The sequence below is a fragment of the Pseudorca crassidens genome, chromosome 8 (genome assembly GCF_039906515.1).
Source record: "Pseudorca crassidens isolate mPseCra1 chromosome 8, mPseCra1.hap1, whole genome shotgun sequence".
In the NCBI taxonomy this organism is placed as follows: Eukaryota; Metazoa; Chordata; class Mammalia; order Artiodactyla; family Delphinidae; genus Pseudorca; species Pseudorca crassidens.
In genome coordinates this window covers 21541493-21561467 of record NC_090303.1, presented here as the reverse complement: position 1 = coordinate 21561467, position 19975 = coordinate 21541493, and the positions used below count along the sequence as shown (strand labels likewise).

The 19975-nt window shown below is 41.3% G+C and overlaps 1 protein-coding gene across 4 annotated transcripts in view; it reads right to left on the bottom strand.

Moving 5' to 3' along the window:
• NAPEPLD (N-acyl phosphatidylethanolamine phospholipase D) overlaps positions 1–19975 on the bottom strand; it is a 95864-nt gene that overhangs the window by 26944 nt on the left and 48945 nt on the right. For 2 of the 4 annotated variants that reach the window (XM_067746013.1, XM_067746012.1), the window contains exon 2: positions 9385–9691. In XM_067746013.1, coding sequence (XP_067602114.1) covers positions 9385–9675 — 291 coding nt within the window. In that variant the 5' untranslated portion in view covers positions 9676–9691. Of the gene's footprint in view, positions 1–9384; positions 9692–19299; positions 19463–19570; positions 19906–19975 lie in introns of those variants that run through there. The other 2 variants (XM_067746015.1, XM_067746014.1) reach the window with 2 other exon arrangements.

The following is a 19975-nucleotide window of genomic DNA, read 5'->3' as shown; positions in this document are numbered from 1 at the left end:
TTTTTAAACCTAAATGAAAATGAGCACAGATATTAAATCAAATATTAAATTTATAAACATTAAAACAGTGTGATCTTGTTGCCAGAAAAGATAGCTCATTGGAACAGGATATTCCAAAACAGGTATACTGGCATATATACAAGTATATGAATACTGAATATAAGGTTGGAATTTCAAATCAAAGAGGAAATAGAAGATGATTTAATAAACAGTGTTGGAATTTAATAAATGGTGTTTATATCTGAGCTGGTTGTCTAAGACATACATAGATATGTAAAGCACCCTATATGTACCAAACTAGATTCCATATGGATTAAATAATTTTAAAAAGTGAAAAAAAAACCCAAAATACAGGTGATGATGTATCTAATAGCTAGCAGAAATAGCCTTTTTAGGCACACAAAGGAAAAAATAATAAAGTAAAATATTGGCATATTTGCATAAATATTAAAAACTTTTCTGTGTTAAAAAAAGTCCCCCTACCCCCTCAAAAAAAAAAGTTGTAAGCTGGAAACAAAACTTTGCAATATCTATGAGAAAGGATTAAAATGGTTAAATATAAATAAATTCCTATATATCTGTAAGGAAAAGAAGTAACACTTCAATGTAAGAAAGGTCCAAGAATACTAGAAGATAATTCACAAAATAAGACCGCATAAGCCTAAGTAAGTTAAAAATGGTTTAGCCTGATTAGAAGTAAAAAAGAAATGTAAATTAAAGTGTCATCATCTTTCACCTTTCATCAGCAAAGGTCTTTTTTATTTTAATGACAAAGCTAATTGTTGGTTAGGAGTAGAGAAAAATAGATCCTCTCTCATACTTTTGGGGGGAGTGTAAACTGATGCAATATTTTTGGAGGACAACCTAACAATGAAGTATCAAGTGCCATAAGAAAAAAAAAAGCTTACACTTCATTAAAGAATGCAGTTCTCACCCTTTTCTGCCTTATTATTCCTCAAAGCACTAATCATCTTCCTTTTCTGCCTTATTATTCCTTTTCCTGCCTTATTATTCCTCAAAGCACTAATCATCTTTCAATATTCCACATCATTTACTTGACTATTGTCTCTCTTCCAATAAACCTAACTTCCAAGGAGGCCAGGTTTCCTTTCTGCCTTGTTCATGGCTGTATCTCTTGCACCTACAACAGTGGAGTTTAAGAACCACTCATAAGCCACAATCACCCTGATACCAAAACCAGAAAAATATACTACAAAATAGAAAATTACAGGCCAGTATCACTGAAAAACATAGTTGCAAAAATCCTCAACAAAATACTATCACACTGAATCTAACAATCCATTAAAAACATCATTCAATATGATCAAGTGGTATTTATCCCAGGGATGCAAGGATCTTCAGTATCTGCAAATCAATCACTGTGATACACCACATAAACAAACTGAAGAATAAAAACCATATGATCATCTGAGTAGATGCAGAAAACATTTGACAAAATTCAACACCCATATATGATAAAAACTCTCCAGAAAGTGGTCATAGAGGGAACCTACCTAAACATAATAAAGGCCATATATGACAAACGCACAGCTAACAGCATTCTCAACAGTAAAAGCTGAACGCATTTCCCCCAAGATCAGGAAAAAGACAAGGATGTCCACTCTTGCCACTTTTATTCAACATAGTTTTGGAAGTCCTAACAATGGCAATCAGAAAAGAAAAAGAAATAAACGGAATCCAAACTGGAAAAGAAGTACAACTGCCACTGTTTGCAGATGACGTGATATCATACATAGGAAATCCTAAAGATGCTACCAGAAAACTACTAGAGCTCATCTATGAATTCAGTAAACTGCAGGATACAAAATTAATACACAGAAATTTCTTGCATTACTAATACTAAAAATGAAAGATCAGAGAGACAAATTAAAGAAAGGATCACATTTACCATCGCATCAAAAAGAATAAACTACCTAGGAATAAACCAACCTAAGGAGGCTAAAGACCTGTACTCTAAAAACTATAAGATGTTGATGAAAGAAATCAAAAATGACACAAACAGATGGAAAAATATACCATGTTGTTGGATTAGAACCATCAGTAGTGTCAAAATCACTATAATACCAAAGGCAATCTACAGATTCAATGCAATCGCAATCAAATTGCCAATGGCATTTTTCACAGAACTTGAACAAAAATTTTTTTTTAATTTGTATGGAAATAAAAAAGACCGAGAATACAAAAACCAATCCTTAGAAAGAAAAACGGAGATGGATGAATCAGACTCCCTGACTTCAGACTATACTACAAAGTGACAGTCATCAAAAAAGTATGGTACTAGCACAAAAACAGAAACATAAATAAATAGAAAAGAAGAGAAAAACCAGAAGTGAACTCACGCACCAATTAATCTACCAAAGGAGGCAAGACTATACAATGGAGAAAAGACAGTCAGTTCAATAAGCGGTGCTGGGAAAACTGGAAAACTACATGTAAAAGAGTAAAACAAGAACATTCTCTAATACCATACATAAAAAAGAACTCAAGGGGCTTCCCTGGTGGCGCAGTGGTTGAGAGTCCGCCTGCCAATGCAGAGGACACAAGTTCGTGCCCCGGTCCGGGAAGATCCCACATGCCGCAGAGCGGCTAGGCCAGTGAGCCATGGTCGCTGAGCCTGCGTGTCCGGAGCCTGTGCTCTGCAACGAGAGAGGCCACAAGAGTGAGAGGCCCGCGTTCCACAAAAAAAAAAAAAAAAAAAAAGGGAAAGAAGATCTAAATTTGACAATCTCCAAAGAACACATAGAGATGAACAAAAATCACTTGAAAAGATGTTAAATCCCTAATTATTACAGACATGAAAATCAAAACTACAATGAGGTATCACATACTACCAGGCAAAATGACCATCATCCAAGGTCAATAAGCAATACATGCTGAAGAGAGCGTGGAGAAAAGGAAATCCTCCTAGGCTGTTGATGCAAATGTACCCCAGTAACAGCCACTATGGAGAACAATATAGAGGTTCCATAAAATATTAAATTTGAGGGACCACATGATCCAGCAATCCCACTACTAGGTGTATATCTGGAAAAAACATATTTGAAAAGACACATACACTACAAAATGCATTGCACCACTATTTAACATAGCAACGAAATGGAAGCAACCAAAATATCCACTGACAGAGGACTGGATAAAAAAGATGTGGAACATAAAAAGGTTATTACTCTGGGCTTCCCTGGTGGCGCAGTTGTTGAGAGTCCGCCTGCCGATGCAGGGGACGTGGGTTTGTGCCCCAGTCCGGGAAGATCCCACATGCCGCGAAGCGGCTGGGCCCGTGAGCCATGGCCGCTGAGCCTGCGCGTCCAGAGCCTGTGCTCCGCAACGGGAGAGGCCACAAGAGTGAGAGGCCCGCGTACCGCAAAAAAAAAAGAACTCAAAATAGATTGAAGACCTAAATGTGAGAACAGGCACTATAAAACTCTTAGACAAAAACACAGGCAGAATTGTTTGACAAAAATCAGAGCAGTATCTTTCCGGATCCACCGCCTAGAGTAACGAAAATAAACACAAAATAAAAAGGGGGATATAATAAAAGTTAAAAGCTTTTGCATAGCAAAGTAAATCATGAACAAAAAGACAATCCACAGAATGGAAGAAATATTTGCAAATGAAGTATGAACAAAGGATTAATCTCCAAAATATACAAAGAGCTCATGAAGCTCTAAATCAAACAAATAAACAACCCAGTCAAAAACAGGGGAAGGGGCTTCCCTGGTGGCGCAGTGGTTGAGAGTCCGCCTGCCAATGCAGAGGACACGGGTTCGTGCCCCGGTCCGGGAAGATCCCACATGCCGCAGAGCGGCTAGGCCCGTAAGCCATGGCCGCTGAGCCTGCGCGTCCAGAGCCTGTGCTCCGCAACGGGAGAGGCCACAACAGTGAGAGGCCCGCATACCGCAAAAAAGGTTATTACCCATAAAAAGAGTGAAATAATGCCATTTCCAGCAACATGGATGGACCTGAAGGTGACAATACTAAGTGAAATAGGCCAGACAGAAAAAGACAAATAGCATATGATATCACCTACAGGTGAGATCTAAAAATTGATACAAATAACCAAATTTACAAAACAGAAACAGAGTCGCGGACTTAGAAAACGAACATATGGTTACCAAAGGGGAAAGGTGGGGCTGGAGGGATACCTTAGGAGGTTGGGATTAACACCTGCATACTAATATCCATAAAATAGATCATCAACAAGGATCTACTGTCTAACACAGGGAACGCTACTCAACAATCTGGAAGAACTTATACAGGAAGGGTCCGAAAAAGAGTAGCTATGTGTCTCTGTTTACCTGAATCAAGCTGCTTAAAGCTAAAACAAACAACATTGTAAAGCCACTATACTCCAATATAAACTAAATGTTAATTTAGGAAACAAAAGCAAAAACGAAATTCCTACAACATTCTCCTCGAGCCTTGGGACCCAGAGAGCTTCACATCCCTGGAGCCCCAGCAGCCTTGGTTTCCAAAGGCTGGATGTCATGGGGGTTAGGGAGCTGGGAAGGATGTGCCAGCAAATGAGCTCTCCTTGGACCTGCAGTGCCTGATCCCTTCGGGATGGACCACAATCTCCAGATCCACGATGGACCTCTGACAGCAAGGCCAAGCCTAGTGCAGCCAAAGGATGGTGGACCCTCTGGGCCGGAAGGGCTCTGAAAAGTCACCTGGTCCCCATGTCTCCTGGTGCTGGGGTTCCCACCTCCAGCCTCCTTCCGCAGAGTCACCCCACCTACGGATGCCAGCACCCTCAGCACAGCGCTTTGGCAGGGATTGGGATTTGTCCCGGGGGAAAGGGAAGGGGGTGGAAGTATTGAGACACAAGTCCTTGGTTGTCTGTTCTGGCACATTCCACTCATTTAAAACCCAGCAGCAGGACTTCCCCTAAGTCATTGCCCGAGTAACCAGAGTTGGGCAACCAGAAATGCTGCTGCGTTGTTTCCTGGAATAACAACTTTAAAACCAGTGCTTACATATGGTCACCTTATCTTTGATAAAGGAGGCAGAAATGTACAGTGGAGAAAGGACAGCCTCTTCAATAAGTGGTGCTGGGAAAACTGGACAGCTACATGTAAAAGTATGAGATTAGATCACTCCCTAACATCATACACAAAAATAAGCTCAAAATGGATTAAAGACCTAAATGTAAGGCCAGAAACTATCAAACTCTTAGAGGAAAACATAGGCAGAACACTCTATGACATAAATCACAGCAAGATCCTTTCTGACCCACCTCCTAGAGAAATGGAAATAAAAACAAAAATAAACAAATGGGACCTAACGAAACTTCAAAGCTTGTGCACAGCAAAGGAAACCATAAACAAGACCAAAAGACAGCCCTCAGAATGGGAGAAAATATTTGCAAATGACGCAACTGACAAAGGATTAATTTCCAAAATTTACAAGCAGCTCATGCAGCTCAATAACAAAAAAACAAACAACCCAATCCAAAAATGGGCAGAAGACCTAAATAGACATTTCTCCAAAGAAGATATACAGACTGCCAACAAACACATGAAAGAATGCTCAACATCATTAATCATTAGAGAAATGCAAATCAAAGCTACAATGAGATATGATCTCTCACCAGTCAGAATGGCCATCATCAAAAAATCTAGAAACAATAAATGCTGGAGAGGGTGTGGAGAATGGGGAACACTCTTGCACTGCTGGTGGGAATGTGAATTGGTTCAGCCACTGTGGAGAACAGTATGGAGGTTCCTTAAAAAACTACAAATAGAACTACCATATGACCCAGCAATCCCACTACTGGGCATATACCCTGAGAAAACCATAATTCAAAAAGAGTCATGTACCACAATGTTCATTGCAGCACTATTTACAATAGCCAGGACATGGAACCAACCTAAGTGTCCATCAACAGATGAATGGATAAAGAAGATGTGGCACATATATACAATGGAAAAGTATTCAGCCATGTAAAGAAACAAAATTGAGTTATTTGTAGTGAGGTGGATGGACCTATAGTCTGTCATACAGAGTGAAGTAAGTCAGAAAGAGAAAGACAAACACCGTATGCTAACACATATATATGGAATTTAAGAAAAAAAAATGTCATGAAGAACCTAGGGGTAAGACAGGAATAAAGACACAGACCTACTGGAGAACGGATTTGAGGATATGGGGAGGGGGAAGGGTAAGCTGTGACAAAGCGAGAGAGAGGCATGGACATATATACACTATCAAATGTAAAATAGATAGCTAGTGGGAAGCAGCCGCATAGCACAGGGAGATCAGCTCGTTGCTTTGTGACCACCTAGAGGGGTGGGATAGGGAGGGTGGGAGACGCAAGAGGGAAGAGATATGGGAACATATGTATATGTATAACTGTTTCACTCTGTTATAAACCAGAAACTAACACACCATTGTAAAGAAATTATACCCCAATAAAGACGTTAAAAAAAAAACAAAAAGAAACCAGTGCTTATGGGCACTTCACATTCACAAGGCCTGTGAGGCTTAAATGAACAATGCCCTCTAGAAATGTAGTGTGGTAGGTGATCGAAAGAGAATTGAAAACAGAGCCGACTTTCAATAAGCCCATTTCAGGAGGTAAATTTTATTCACGAGGTTTTTTCTTGTTTTGTTTTGTTTTTTAAAGCACATGAAAAGATGCTTAACATCGCTCATTATCATAGCACCTCAAAACTACACGGAGGTATTACCTCGTACCAGTTACAGTGGCCATCATTAAAAAGTCAACAAACAGCAAATCCTCGAGAGTGCGTACAGAAAAGGAACGCTCCTATGCTGTTGGTGGGAACGTAAACTGGTAACAGCCACTATGCAGATTGGTATGACGGTTCCTTAAAAAACTAAAATAAATCTACCATATATCCAGAGAAAACCGTACTTTGGAAAGACACATGCACCCCAACGTTCATTGCAGGGCTATTTTCAATAGCCAAGTTGTGGAAGCCACTAAATTGTCCACCAGAAGACGAATGCATAAAGATGTGGTACATATATACAAGGGAATATTAGCCATAAAAAAGAATGAAACAACACCATTTGCAGCAACTGGCTGGACCCGGCAATGATCACATCAAGTGAAGTAGCCAGACACAGAAAGACAAATGTCATCTGATATAGCTCGAAGGTAGGGTCTAAGGTGGAAATGATACAAATGAACTTATTTGCAAAACAGAAACATACTCACAGACTTTGAAGGCCAACTTATGGTTGCCGGGGGTGGGTGGAAACATGGCTGGTAGGGATAAATTAGGAGTTCACACTTAACATATACCCACTTGTATATAAAACAGATAATCAACAAGGACCTTCTGTTTAGCACAGGGAACTGTACTTGTTATTTAGGTAATACCCTAAATGGGAAAAGAACTTGAAAAAGAATAGATACATGTGTATGTACAACTGAATCACTTAGCTGTACATCTGAAACTAACACCACACTGTATATCAACTATACTCCAATATAAAATAAAAATTAAAATAAAAAGCAAAGAAAAACAAAGAACTCCTGCCTTTAAAAAAAAAAAGAAAGCTTACACTTCATTAAAGAATTCAGCTCCCACCCCCCAACTTCCTTTTTCTGCCTCATTATTCCTCAAAGCACCAATCATCTTTCAGTATCCCACATCATTTTCTTATCTGTTTATTGTCTCTCTTCCATTAAACCGAAGGCTCAACGAAGCCCGGCTGTCTTTCTGCCTTTTTTTTTTTTTTTTTTTGCGGTACGCGGGCCTCTCACTGTTGTGGCCTCTCCCGTTGCGGAGCACAGGCTCCGGACGCACAGGCTCAGCGGCCATGGCTCACGGGCCCAGCCGCTCCTGGTCCGGGGCACAAACCCGCGTCCCCTGCATCAGCAGGCGGACTCTCAACCACTGCGCCACCAGGGAAGCCCTTGTCTTTCTGCTTTTTCATGGCTCTCTCTCTAGCACCTAGAATAGTGGAGTTTAAGAACAACTGGCCTGGTGAGTTCTCAGAAATTGAACCCAGTTTCTTCAATATCTCCAAATCATCAGAGTTCAGAGATGTATTTCCGCCTTCACGTGGTCACTCACTTTCCTGTTTGAAATGAAAGAAAACTAAAGACACCATTACTACTACTGTATCTTTAGAAACTGTGGCCCAAAAACCAGGAAGGAATTTTTACCGAACAGGTAACCGACCCATCTTGGCCCCCTACCCTAAACCCTTCTTCTCACAGCTTGACTCCATGTTTCTCTTCATACCAGGTTCTCCAGAAGACATAAAATTTTCTTGTTCCTCCCATCCACAAAGTTGAAACATACACTAAGGTTTTATCTATTAATATCCTGACTCATTCTTAAACAGTGCTGAGAAAATATTCATGTTACTCAATTCTGTTAACTAGGATTAATACTATGAACATTCTTTAGCATCAAAGTGACAATATGGGTTTTTTGGTTTTTTTTAAAATCTCACAACCTTTAAAGAAAAATGGACACACTTACTAAGGTAAACGATCTAACACCACCGCCACCGACCCACTCCCCAGCCTCCTGCCTTACTGCAGATCAACGCTTCAGGGATACCTCCACTCTTTTCATCCCACCCACTTCCAATGTCTACTAGTTCCTTATCTCTCAGTTCCCCACAAGGCCTGGCAGGACAGGGGTTGTTGGAAAAGAGAGGCCAAGTGGGGTAGGAGGTGTAGAGGGGCAAGAAACTAAGAAAGGAGAAGAAAGCACTACTGTCATTGGGAGGCACTGACTCCCTGCTGAAGTGAAATTTCACTCATCTCATAAACCACAGGCCAAAGGTTAATAGTCTCATCCTAAGCATGACTAGCATATCGAAAGCCCAGTAACCTATTCCCAACTTTTAAAGGAGTGGAAGGTTATCTGACGATTTCTTTTATAACTTTAGCAGCTTTTTCCAAGGATGAAGAGCCAAGCGCTCCAGGCTTAACCCTTATAATTCATATTCCAAAACACAGGTTACTATTTTCTAGAACACGCCATGCACTTTCTCTCCTCTGTGACCTTCCCCACGCCCATCATCCACCTGGAAAACCACTGCCAAATAGTTTTTATCTTTCTAGGCCCAGCTCAAGTATCATCTCCTCTGTAAAGCCATTTCCAATCCCCCCAGTCAGAATTAATTGCGTCCTTTCCTATATTTTTAAGACATCCGTTCCTACTTCTAGTTGCCACCACATCAGAGCTGGTTAGTCACACACGTACTTTGCTGCTCAACTGTGAACTTGAAGGCACCTTATTCATGTCGTCTCCCCAGAACCTTATCGTACAAAAGGGCTCAGTTAGCTAACTGGAGTGTCATAACACAATCCACAGCAACGTTAAGTGATACATATGTTAAGAGCCAATGCACAGCACTCAGAAAGCCAGATGCTACCTCTTTGGAGCACGGAACGCTGCTGTGATCTTTTTCCATCATCAGCCATCTGAGAACATTTGGAATAGAGGGGTTTTTCCACGTTGGCCAAGGGTTAACAAATCTCCCATCCTTTCCTTTCTTTGATTTAGTTACATCTTCTTCTAGTCTGTAATCCAGTTTGAAACTCTTCCTGGAAAACCTAGAAGAATCACTTCCTCCAGAATTGCGAGAATTTTGGCGCTTTCTTACTGCTTCTTTAGGATATTGGCAAATTGTCCTCAGGGACTGGTTGCTTTCATTTTCATCCATGTCCTTTCCTGAAGAGCTAAAAAAAGGGGGAGGGGGAATATACTGAGTTTAACATACAGACATTAAAACATACACGCAGTATTATTTCTTAACCAATAAAAATTTCCTCAAACTTGTAACAATGTCTCTATTAGGCTCAAACTTTCTTCCTGCAAAATACAATTTTAGAATCCAGTATTACTGCTTGCTAAATAGAAAAGGTGTTTGCTTTACTTATTACTGCCAAACCTTTAAAAAAATTCCTTATGTGGGGCTTCCCTGGTGGCGCAGTGGTTGAGAGTCTGCCTGCCGAGGCAGGGGACACGGGTTCGTGCCCCGGTCTGGGAAGATCCCACATGCCGCGGAGCGGCTGGGCCCGTGAGCCATGGCCGCTGAGCCTGTGCGTCCGGAGCCTGTGCTCCGCAACGGGAGAGGCCACAACAGTGAGAGGCCCGCATACCGCAAAAAGCAAAAAACAAAAAAAAAAAAAGGAGGTTCAAAACTTGATGAAGATCTTTACGTTATACTGATTTTCAACCAATTTAAGACACCATGAATTTGTAAGGCAGTTATTTTATGTGCCACTAAGTTAAAATGTTATCAACTATAATTATGTCATGCACTGTATGATTCATCCTGACATGGGTGGTGTTAAAACCGGAATAAAATGTCTTAAAACTGATGAAATACACCATTTTATAGTGTGCTCCTAGGTACTATATATTAAGTTTCTGTTTGCTTTGCTTTCCTTTAGCTTTTTAGCAAAACTGGTTCAGTCAATAAACTCAGTTAAAAATGAAATTCACGGAAAATCAAAGCAGTATTTTCTTTGCCGATGCATGTTGTGCACGTAACTCCCACAGAACATTCTCTCTTTTATTTATTATCCAGTGTACTTCCCATGCTTGGGACATACCTGCCCTCCCATCAGTCTCCTAAATGCCTGTGGGGTTAACACCATTCTCAAGGGAAATCTGTACTGCATGCGAAGGGAGGGGAGGACAGTTTAATTTTAACCTGCAAAGCCCTGTGCAGACATTTCAATGAACTGAAATAGTTTCATTAGCTATGTAATCTAGCAGTGTATTAAAACGACCCTTTTCTTTACTAAAGATAGGAGGGCAAATATAAAATTGTGAATTCATGGGCAGGAGACAAGATGGCGGGGCAGAAGGACTTGAGCTCATCTCCTCTCACGAAAACACCAAAATCACAACTAACTGCTGAACCACCATTGACAAAAAGACTCGAACCTACAAAAAAAGATATTCTACACCCAAAGACAAAGAAGAAGCCACAACAAGACGGTAGGAGGGGTGCTTTCACAATATAATCAAATCCCATACCTGCCAGGTGGGCAACCCACAAACTGGAAAATTACTATATCACAGAGGGTCTTCAACAGAAGAGAGAGCTCTAAGCCCCAGGTCAGGCTCCCCAGCCTGGGGGTCTGGCACTGGCAGGAGGAGCCCCCAGAGCATTTGGCTTTGAAGGCCAGCGGGGCTTGAGTGCAGGAGCCACACAGTCCCGGGGGAAGCAGAGACTCTACTCTTCGAGGGTGCACACATGGTTTCACGTGCACTGGGACCCAGGGCAAAGCAGTGAGTCCACAGAAGCCTGGGCCAGACCTACCTGCGGGTCTTGGAGGGTCTCCTGGGGAGACGGGGTCGGCTGTGGCTCACTGTGAGGGCAAGGACACTGGTGACAGAGGCCCCAGGAAATATTCAACAGCGTGAGCTCCCGTGGAGGTCGCCATTTTGGCACAGAGACCCGGCCCCAGCAACAGCCTGCAGGATCCAGCGCTGGGACGCCTCAGGCCAAACAACCAACAGGGTGGGAACATAGCCCCACCCATCAGCAGACATGCTGCTTAAGGTCGTCCTGACCCCACAGCCGCCTGTAAACACACCCCTTGACACGGCCCTGCCCCCCAGAGGGACAAGACCCAGCTCCACCCACCAGCAGGTAGGCAACAGTCTCTCCCACCAGGAAGCCTGCACAAGTCCCTGGACCAACTTCACCCACCGGAGGGCAGACGCCAGAAGCAAGAAGAACTACCATCCAGATCATCCGACAGAAAATCAATAAGGAATCAGAGGGCTTAAATGACACATTCGACCAATGGACTTAATTGATACTTACAGAACATTCCATCTAAATGCAGCAGAATACACATTCTGGAGTGCACATGGAACATTCTCCAGGACTGATCACATGCTGGGCCACAAAGTGAGCCTCAGTAAATCTAAGAAAATTGAAATCATATCAAGCATCTTCTCTGACCACAACGCTATGAGATTAGAAACTAATCACAAAGAAAGAAAACTAAAAAAACACGTGGAGGCTAAACAATAACACGTTTAGTAACACGTTGTTACTAAACAACTAATGGATCACTGAGGAAATCAAAAAATACCTATCTAGAGACAAATGACAGTGAAAACATGATGATTCAAAACCTATGCGACATAGCAAAAGCAGTTCTAAGAGGGAAGTTATAGCAATACAGTCTTACCTCAGGAAACAAGAAAAATCTCAAATAACCTAAACTTACACCTAAAGCAACTAAAGAAAGAAGAATAAAACCCAAAGTTAGTAGAAGGAAAGAAATCATAAAGATCAGAGCAGAAATAAAATAGAGACAAATAAAAGAACAGAAAAGATAAAAGAATTTGAAGCTGGTTCTTTGAAAAGATAAACAAAATAGATAAACCTTTAGCCAGACTCACCAAGAAAAAAAGGGAGAGGGCTCAAATCAATAAAATTAGAAATGAAAAAGGAGGGACTTCCCTGGTGGTCCAGTGGTTAAGACTCCATGCTCCCAATGCAGGGGGCCCGGGTTCAATCCCTGGTCGGGGAACTAAGATCCCACATGCTGCATGGTGCAGCCAAAAAAGAAACAGAAAGAAAAAAAGAAGTGAAAAAGGAGAAGTTACAATGGACACTACAGAAATACAAAGGATCTACTACTGGATGTACTACTGCAAGCAACTATATGCCAACTATAAGCCAAACCAAACAAAAAGGAACCACACTCAGTAATAACTGCCATTGTCTATAATAACCCACAGCAGCCTGTACATCATGAGTGCTCAATAACTATTTATTGACCGAATAAATGAACAGGAGCTTAAATCCTAATCACTCTTCACTGAGACAGAGTTAATTGTTTCTGAGAGAATCTGCTGGGAATAAAATTACAGGAGAAGCAAAAGTAACCAAAGGACAATGAGACAAAATTCAACAAAGGGCATTCCCTCTGAGTCTACTAATTATGGAGATAAAAATCGAAAAATCTTAGGGAATACTTCAGTAGTTGAATTCTATGGTGGTAAAGTGGTGACAAAGTGGTAGAGACCAGAAGATGCCTACCATAAAATCTAATCCCCCTTTTCTCCTCAGTAACAGAACACCAGTTTTACTTAGGGTAGCTATGCACCAGTTAATGACTACATTTCCACACCTTCCAGCTAGGGATGGCCGATGCGATCGAAGTAGAAGTCTTATATAGGAAAGGGAGGCATTCTGGATTCTTCCTGCATCCTGCTGCCTGGAGCCATCTTGAGCCATGAGTATCACGGCCACTTCTAGGAATGGCGTAGACGACTAGGACTTCAGACAGAGGCCACGTACCAAGCCTGGACCTTGCAACTCTGGATCTCCCCAAACTAATCCTAACTGATACAATGACCATAACTTGGAAGTTTAGGGAAGCTATAAAAACACACAAAGTAACTATCCAAAAACAGCACCTTCCTAATCCAAACATGGGTACACAGAGCAGCACACATGACTACTATAGGTATATCGTTTATTGAGCACTATTTGTGTCAGACATTTTATACATATTCATTATCTCATTTAATCCTCACAACATTCCCTCAAGGTAGATAGATATTACCCTCACGTCACACGTGACATACCAGAAGTTCACAGAGGGTAATAATTTACCTGAAGTCAAAAAGCTGTTAACAGTTGGACCTGGAAATCCAACCCAAGTTGATCAGACTCCAAAATTCATGCTCTTTCCACTAATCATGTTGAATATGCACAGAAAATCCAATAAATTTATCTTAAACAGATACCTAGGTTCTAAAGTTAGTTGCATACAGCCAACAGTATGGTCTCAGTGACAAGGCTAGCCTTTCTTGCTTTCAACAATGTCTTTTTTCTCCATTGTCTCTTTTATCCCCTTTCAAAGTAAAAAGCACTTAGTAGACACTCAATAAATACCAGTTCCCTTATTTTTCTTTTTATAAATGTACTTATTTATTTATATTTTTTTTTATTTTTTTTTGGCTGTGTTGGGTCTTCGTTGCGGCGAGCAGGGGCTACTCTTCATTGCGGTGCGTGGGCTTCTCATCGCAGTGGCTTCTCTTGTTGCAGAGCACAGGCTCTAGGCACGCGGGATTCAGTAGTTGTGGCTCGTGGGCTTCTAGAGTCAGGTGCAGTAGTTGTGGCACACAGGCTTAGTTGCTCTGGGGCATGTGGGATCTTCCCAGACCAGGGCTCGAACCTGTGTCCCCTGCATTGGCAGGTAGATTCTTAACCACTGCGCCACCAGGGAAGCCCTATAATTGCCCTTTTAATATTACACGGCGATTTCAAATGATGTAACTATCCTATTTAATTGCTAAATTATTTTCATTTAAAATTACACAGAAAAGAATAATAAATTAGTCCTATATTTCAGTCATATAAACAGAAAATATACATGGGGCCTTGAAGATATTTTCCTTGCCTTGAAAAGATGCCTTTGAGTTCATCCAGCATATAACCACCTGGCATTTTATCCTTCCAGCTGGAAGAATTTTTAATCAAGTCCAATGAAGAGACTTTCAGGTAAGAGGATCAACACCTCGGGGCTTTCCCAGTTTTAGCACTGAAAGTCCTATATCCTGGGAATGCCCTCAGTTCTGGGAAAACCTGAAAGATTGATCACTCTGCAGCCTCAGGGTACCATATATATGCATAGTAATGCCTTCAACAAAATGTGGGCAGTGTATACTAAATTGGAGATGAGCTTTATTATAAAGTATGATTTTAAGATATTTGGGCAGCTAAGCAAAAAGAAATTATAAAGCTCTACATAATCGTGCTTAACCAAGAGAATGTTGCCGAGAACATCAGACGTTTATGTCAAATTCTTCTGTGATGATATTCGATACACACTCCAGCATTCACATTCACCCAGTTAAAACATGGGCTCCGAAAGGCACGCATACATTTACACACGATGGACAGTTTGTCTACATATAAAATTGAGACACTATATGAGGAAAGAATAAGAAAGGAATGGACTTTCAAGTAAGAATTTTAAAGTACGAACGGTCCCCGACTTACAATGGTCCAACTTATGATTTTTTGACTTTACAATGGTGCAAAAGCGATATGCATTCAGTAGAAACACTACTTCGAACTGTGAATTTTGATCTTTTCCCGGGCTAGTAATATGTGAACCAAAAGATACTCTCTTCCCTTGCTGGGCAGAGGCAGCAAGTCACAGGTCCCAGTGGGTGACTGGGGTCGCTGGCTAGCAATCACCAGGGTAAACGACCCATACACTTACAAGCATTCTGTTTTTCACTTTTACTATAGTATTCAATAAAGTACATGGGATATACAACACTTTCCTATAAAACAGGCTTTGTGTCAGACTGTAGACTAATGTAAGTGTTCAGAGCATGCTTAAAGTAGGCTAAGCTATGATGTCCGACAGATTAGGTGTATTAAATGCATTTTCAAATTATGATCTTTTCAACTTCAGTCATGTTTATGAAGATGTAACCCCATCGTAAGTCAGGAAGATCTGTACCTCATCTCTGTGAAATGGTGGAAACATTTAATTTTGACGTTTCACTTTTGTGGCATCATGAGAGGCTAAAAACTCTTGCAAGAGTAGAAATACGAGAGACTTCCCTAGTGGCACAGTAGCTAAGAATCTGCCTGCCAGTGCAGGGGACACAGGTTCGAGCCCTCGTCCAGGAAGATCCCACATGCAGCAGAGCAACTAAGCCCCTGTCCCACAACTACTGAGCCTGTGCTCTAGAGCCCGCGAGCCACAACTACTGAAGCCAGCGCGCCCTAGAGCCCGTGCTCCGCAACGAGAAGCCACCGCAATGAGAAGCCCGCGCACCACAATGAAGAGTAGCTCCCGCTCGCCGCAACTAGACAAAGCCTGTGCACAGCAGCAAAGACCCAACGCAGCCAAAAAAAAAAAAAAAGTAGAAACAGGAAATCTGTAAGTTAAGGGGTTGGACCAGCCGCATACGAAGGTCCTTTCTAACTTGAACACTCCATGACCCAAGTCATCATACTGTGACCCCTTTCTTTTACAGGAGAAGCAAGTCAGGGCAGAGAGGTACATGGCACTCCAAGGGTCCAGCTCTGTCTGGTGATGGAGTCTGGACTGCTGATTAGCCATATTCTCACCTGAATTATGCCTAGAAACACTTAGAACCAACAGAGCATGTGGTCAGCATGGGGAGATAAATGATATATTTCACCTCATGGTGGGTATTTCACTTAGTTTAGCTCATAAACAGATAAACTAGCCTCAAGTTTAAAAAAGAACTTCGAGCTCAGAAATTCTTTAAACCATCATTAGTTACTTCAACCACAGAATAACACAATACAGATAGTAGTACTTTGCATTAACTCTCTAAAGAAGCCAAAGGAATGAACACAGTAACTTGAAAAGAAAACGAACATCTTTGTAGTTTGAAAGACCTTCAAAATACAGAAAACAACTTTCAAAACAAATTATTCTGTCATCCAGTTTTCCTAGCAACAGGATCTTTTGTAAGCAAATCAAGTGTCTGCCCATTTTAAGGGGTGCCAGAACAATGAGGAAGCTTGGTTTTCCTATATTCTGACCATTTCATTCTTATAACTGAGAGAGATTACAGAGGAGCACAGAAGTCTACAGGCATTTTTTACTGTCCCTTAAATCTGGGAAGGCCCTCAAATTAGATAAACAGGAAAATCTACTGCCCCCAAGGGGAAAGGTGAATTGTTCTAGGTAGCAGGCGTATACTGAGTTGATTTTCAATCATTTCTGAATTTATGCTGATCCATCTAGATGTCAGCCCTGTGCCCCCATAGCCAATGGTACTTACCATTCACACCCAACAGGTTTAGGGCTGCAACTTATGGCTGTGCTGCTGACCAAAGTTTGCTGATCCCAACCACTATTACCTTGGCTTCAGTTGGTACCACCCTCTTTCTAATAAGCAGCAGCTGTGTATACACGTACTGGGCCAGAGGCCAGGGCTGTTGTGCTAAGGAACCCTGGGTAAATTACTAAAATCTTCCAGGCTCTCAGTTTCCTGTTTCCCTCATAGGTGGAAGGGCATTAATAATCTCACATATTGTACGTCTCTAAAACCAAAGTAAATATAAATATATACAAGAATACTTGAAAGAGCTTTGTAAATTATAAAGTTATAATACATTATTTAACCAGCTGAGTTGGCAAAAGACTATCTCTGACATAACAAGACTGCCCCTGGGGATATATGAGTTCATACATAATCTATCACAAAAGTCTGTTAATAAAATATTTACTTTGTTATAAGGTAGAAACTAACAAACCATTGTAAAGCAATTATACTCCAATAAAGATGTTAAAAATAAAGTATTAAAAAATTTAAATACACAATAAATGCTTATTAAATTCAAAAGACAAGTCAATGAAAGCTCTATAGATATAGATAGGTAGAATTTTTTGGTATTCTAGCAGTTAGAATAGCACATTACTTGACTCTCATGCTGGAAATCACATGGGTGATTTTTTAATGCCAGTTTTACATATGCCCTCACAGGCCTTCAGGATAAAGGTGCTCGTTAACCATTAATTATGTGCTCAATCCATTTCCCTAGTAATACTTCAACGAAAACATTTTTTATTTGTATGCATTTCAATCTAAAATGCCCAGATCAACACAGTCCTTCAGCTACAGCCATATTCTAATTTACAGAAAAAAGAGCAGAATGGAGTGGAAAAACCCACTATATCTGTTAGGTAGTTAGACATTAGCAGCAAGGAGGTGACAGTGGCGAAAAGAGGGGACTAGTGGAATTACACCCCGACCATCTGACGACCCTCCCCTGACTCCACCCAGAACGGGGGAAACTATGGTGTTGTGGCGAGCAATTTATCCTGATAAAGAGAGAGCACAGTAACACAAGGGGACTTCCCCGGGCTGTGCGTGCCCAGACTAGACAGGCGTGTAACCTAGAGTAAACCAAACTCGTTATACCATCATTATAATAAAATCTGCAGGTGGTTTTGCCATCCCCCTTGGGCTTTTCTTAGCGAATCAAGGGTAAGGGCATGCGCAATAAGGAACTTGTTACCTAGCTCGGGGCTGTCAATCAAATAATGACCTCCTGTCACTCACCCACGATTGCGCCCCGCCTCCTCGCAGAGCGCTCCTTAGAAACACCCTTAAGCCTGCACAAGAGCTCCTGGCTTCACTTCTTAGAAACAGCCCGCTCTCCCGCTGAGAGTGTAATTATGCTTTAATAAAACTCTGCGTTGTGCTTAAGCCCTAAGTGGTAGTCTGCAATTCTTTGCATGCTATCACAAGGACCGAGATTGCTGGTCCGGGTCTTCCGGTGACCTCCTCGGTTGAAGCTATTTTGACACTACCCACGCCAACCCGGTAACATAGCTACAGCTATCTACCACTACAATGAAAAAGCAGAATAAAACAACACAATTAAAGGCAAATAGTACTTTGTCAAACACGGACAACATGTTCTTAAAAATTTCCCCAATTTCCCAAGCTCACTAATACTCAAAGTAACATAATACCCTTTTCATACAGGATGACTGTATCATCTAAAGCATAACCAAAACCCAAACCCGATGACGGAATGCTTATATTAAAATATCAGTCAGTTGTAATTGAATAATTTAAAAATTAAATTTTGCAATATGAAATCTGTACAATTTGAAATTGTGAAGGAAGATAAGAGTATGAGAAATACACTATTTTCATCCCTTGGAGACATGAAATTCTTGCAGCAGGAAAGCCTGCAGAATGTAATGAAATAAAATCTGAAAATTGCGACAATATCTTCAGTTAACTAACAGTTTGAATTGAAATCAATATCTCTCTTACATTTTAAACAGGCCCTAAATTTCTTCTCCAGCAGATCTAAATTTTCTTGCAACAAAATCAGACTACTGTGGGAAATAGGTAATCTTTTTAAAGATTACATAACTTCTTTCTAAATGATAGCGACGTCTGCGGCTAAATCAAAACCAGTGAAACTGAAAATAGAAATGGAACTGCTAGATATCCATTCTTAACAAAGATGGAAATTATTTCTTAATTTCCAGACAGCTGTATCTCAGGAATGACTTTCTCATTAACTTAATTAGAATTATCAAATAGCAAACACTTGATGCTAATTAGCCAAAGTAAACCAGGTGAGTCATATTACAACATATATAGAACAACTGCAGTAAAGACAAGGCCAAAAACCTAGCTACTTTTTGAAGGTTAACTTTTCTCATACTCAATATTTTCCAGGTTCAACTGAGATGTGATGCATCTCAGACTCAGGAGCCTGTATAAGCGTATTTATCTCAACTACCAGGATTACAGCTGAAAAATAAAAGAACTATCTGAATACCTGGTCTGAAAAGCCTGCAATAATATTCAATTTGAGAAACAAACGACCACCGAACAGAAAACTCAAGAAAGCGCCGGCTTCCACCACCTCGCTGCACCTTGCTCCAATCTTTCGCTCTTCATTTCCATTCCATGGTTAGTTTTCAAGATAAAACGGGAGAAACCTGGTAGAACGGATTTTTAGAAATAAATACTACAGGTGAAGCAGAAATAAATTGCTCCAAGGAAGTTGTCCACCCACTCATTTACGTACAACCAAAAAATACACCCACATGTATTCCAATCGGTGAAGATGCAACCTCGTGATTTGCAGAGGAGATTGGACTTATAACAAATCCCAGAGACGGCTACTCTCCCAAGCGAAAAAAATCATGTGGCTCTTCATCCAGGCAGCCTCAGAGATGCGGGCTCCGCACCTCGTGAGGTGCGGAAATTCAAACGAATCCCTGCCACTCACAAGTGCAGCATCTCCGAGATGAGGCAGGGCTCGGGAGCAGGGACCCACCCACATTCCGCTCTACTCCCGGAAGAGTCCAAGCAGCCCCAAGCTGGGGAGTGCGGACCGTTCCACCCACAGACCGAGAGGAAGCAAGCGGAGCCGGGCGAAAGAAAGGCGCTGGAGGGGAGGGGGGGCAGGGAGGCGGGCGCTAGCGGGGGGTGGGGGGGGCAGGGAGGCA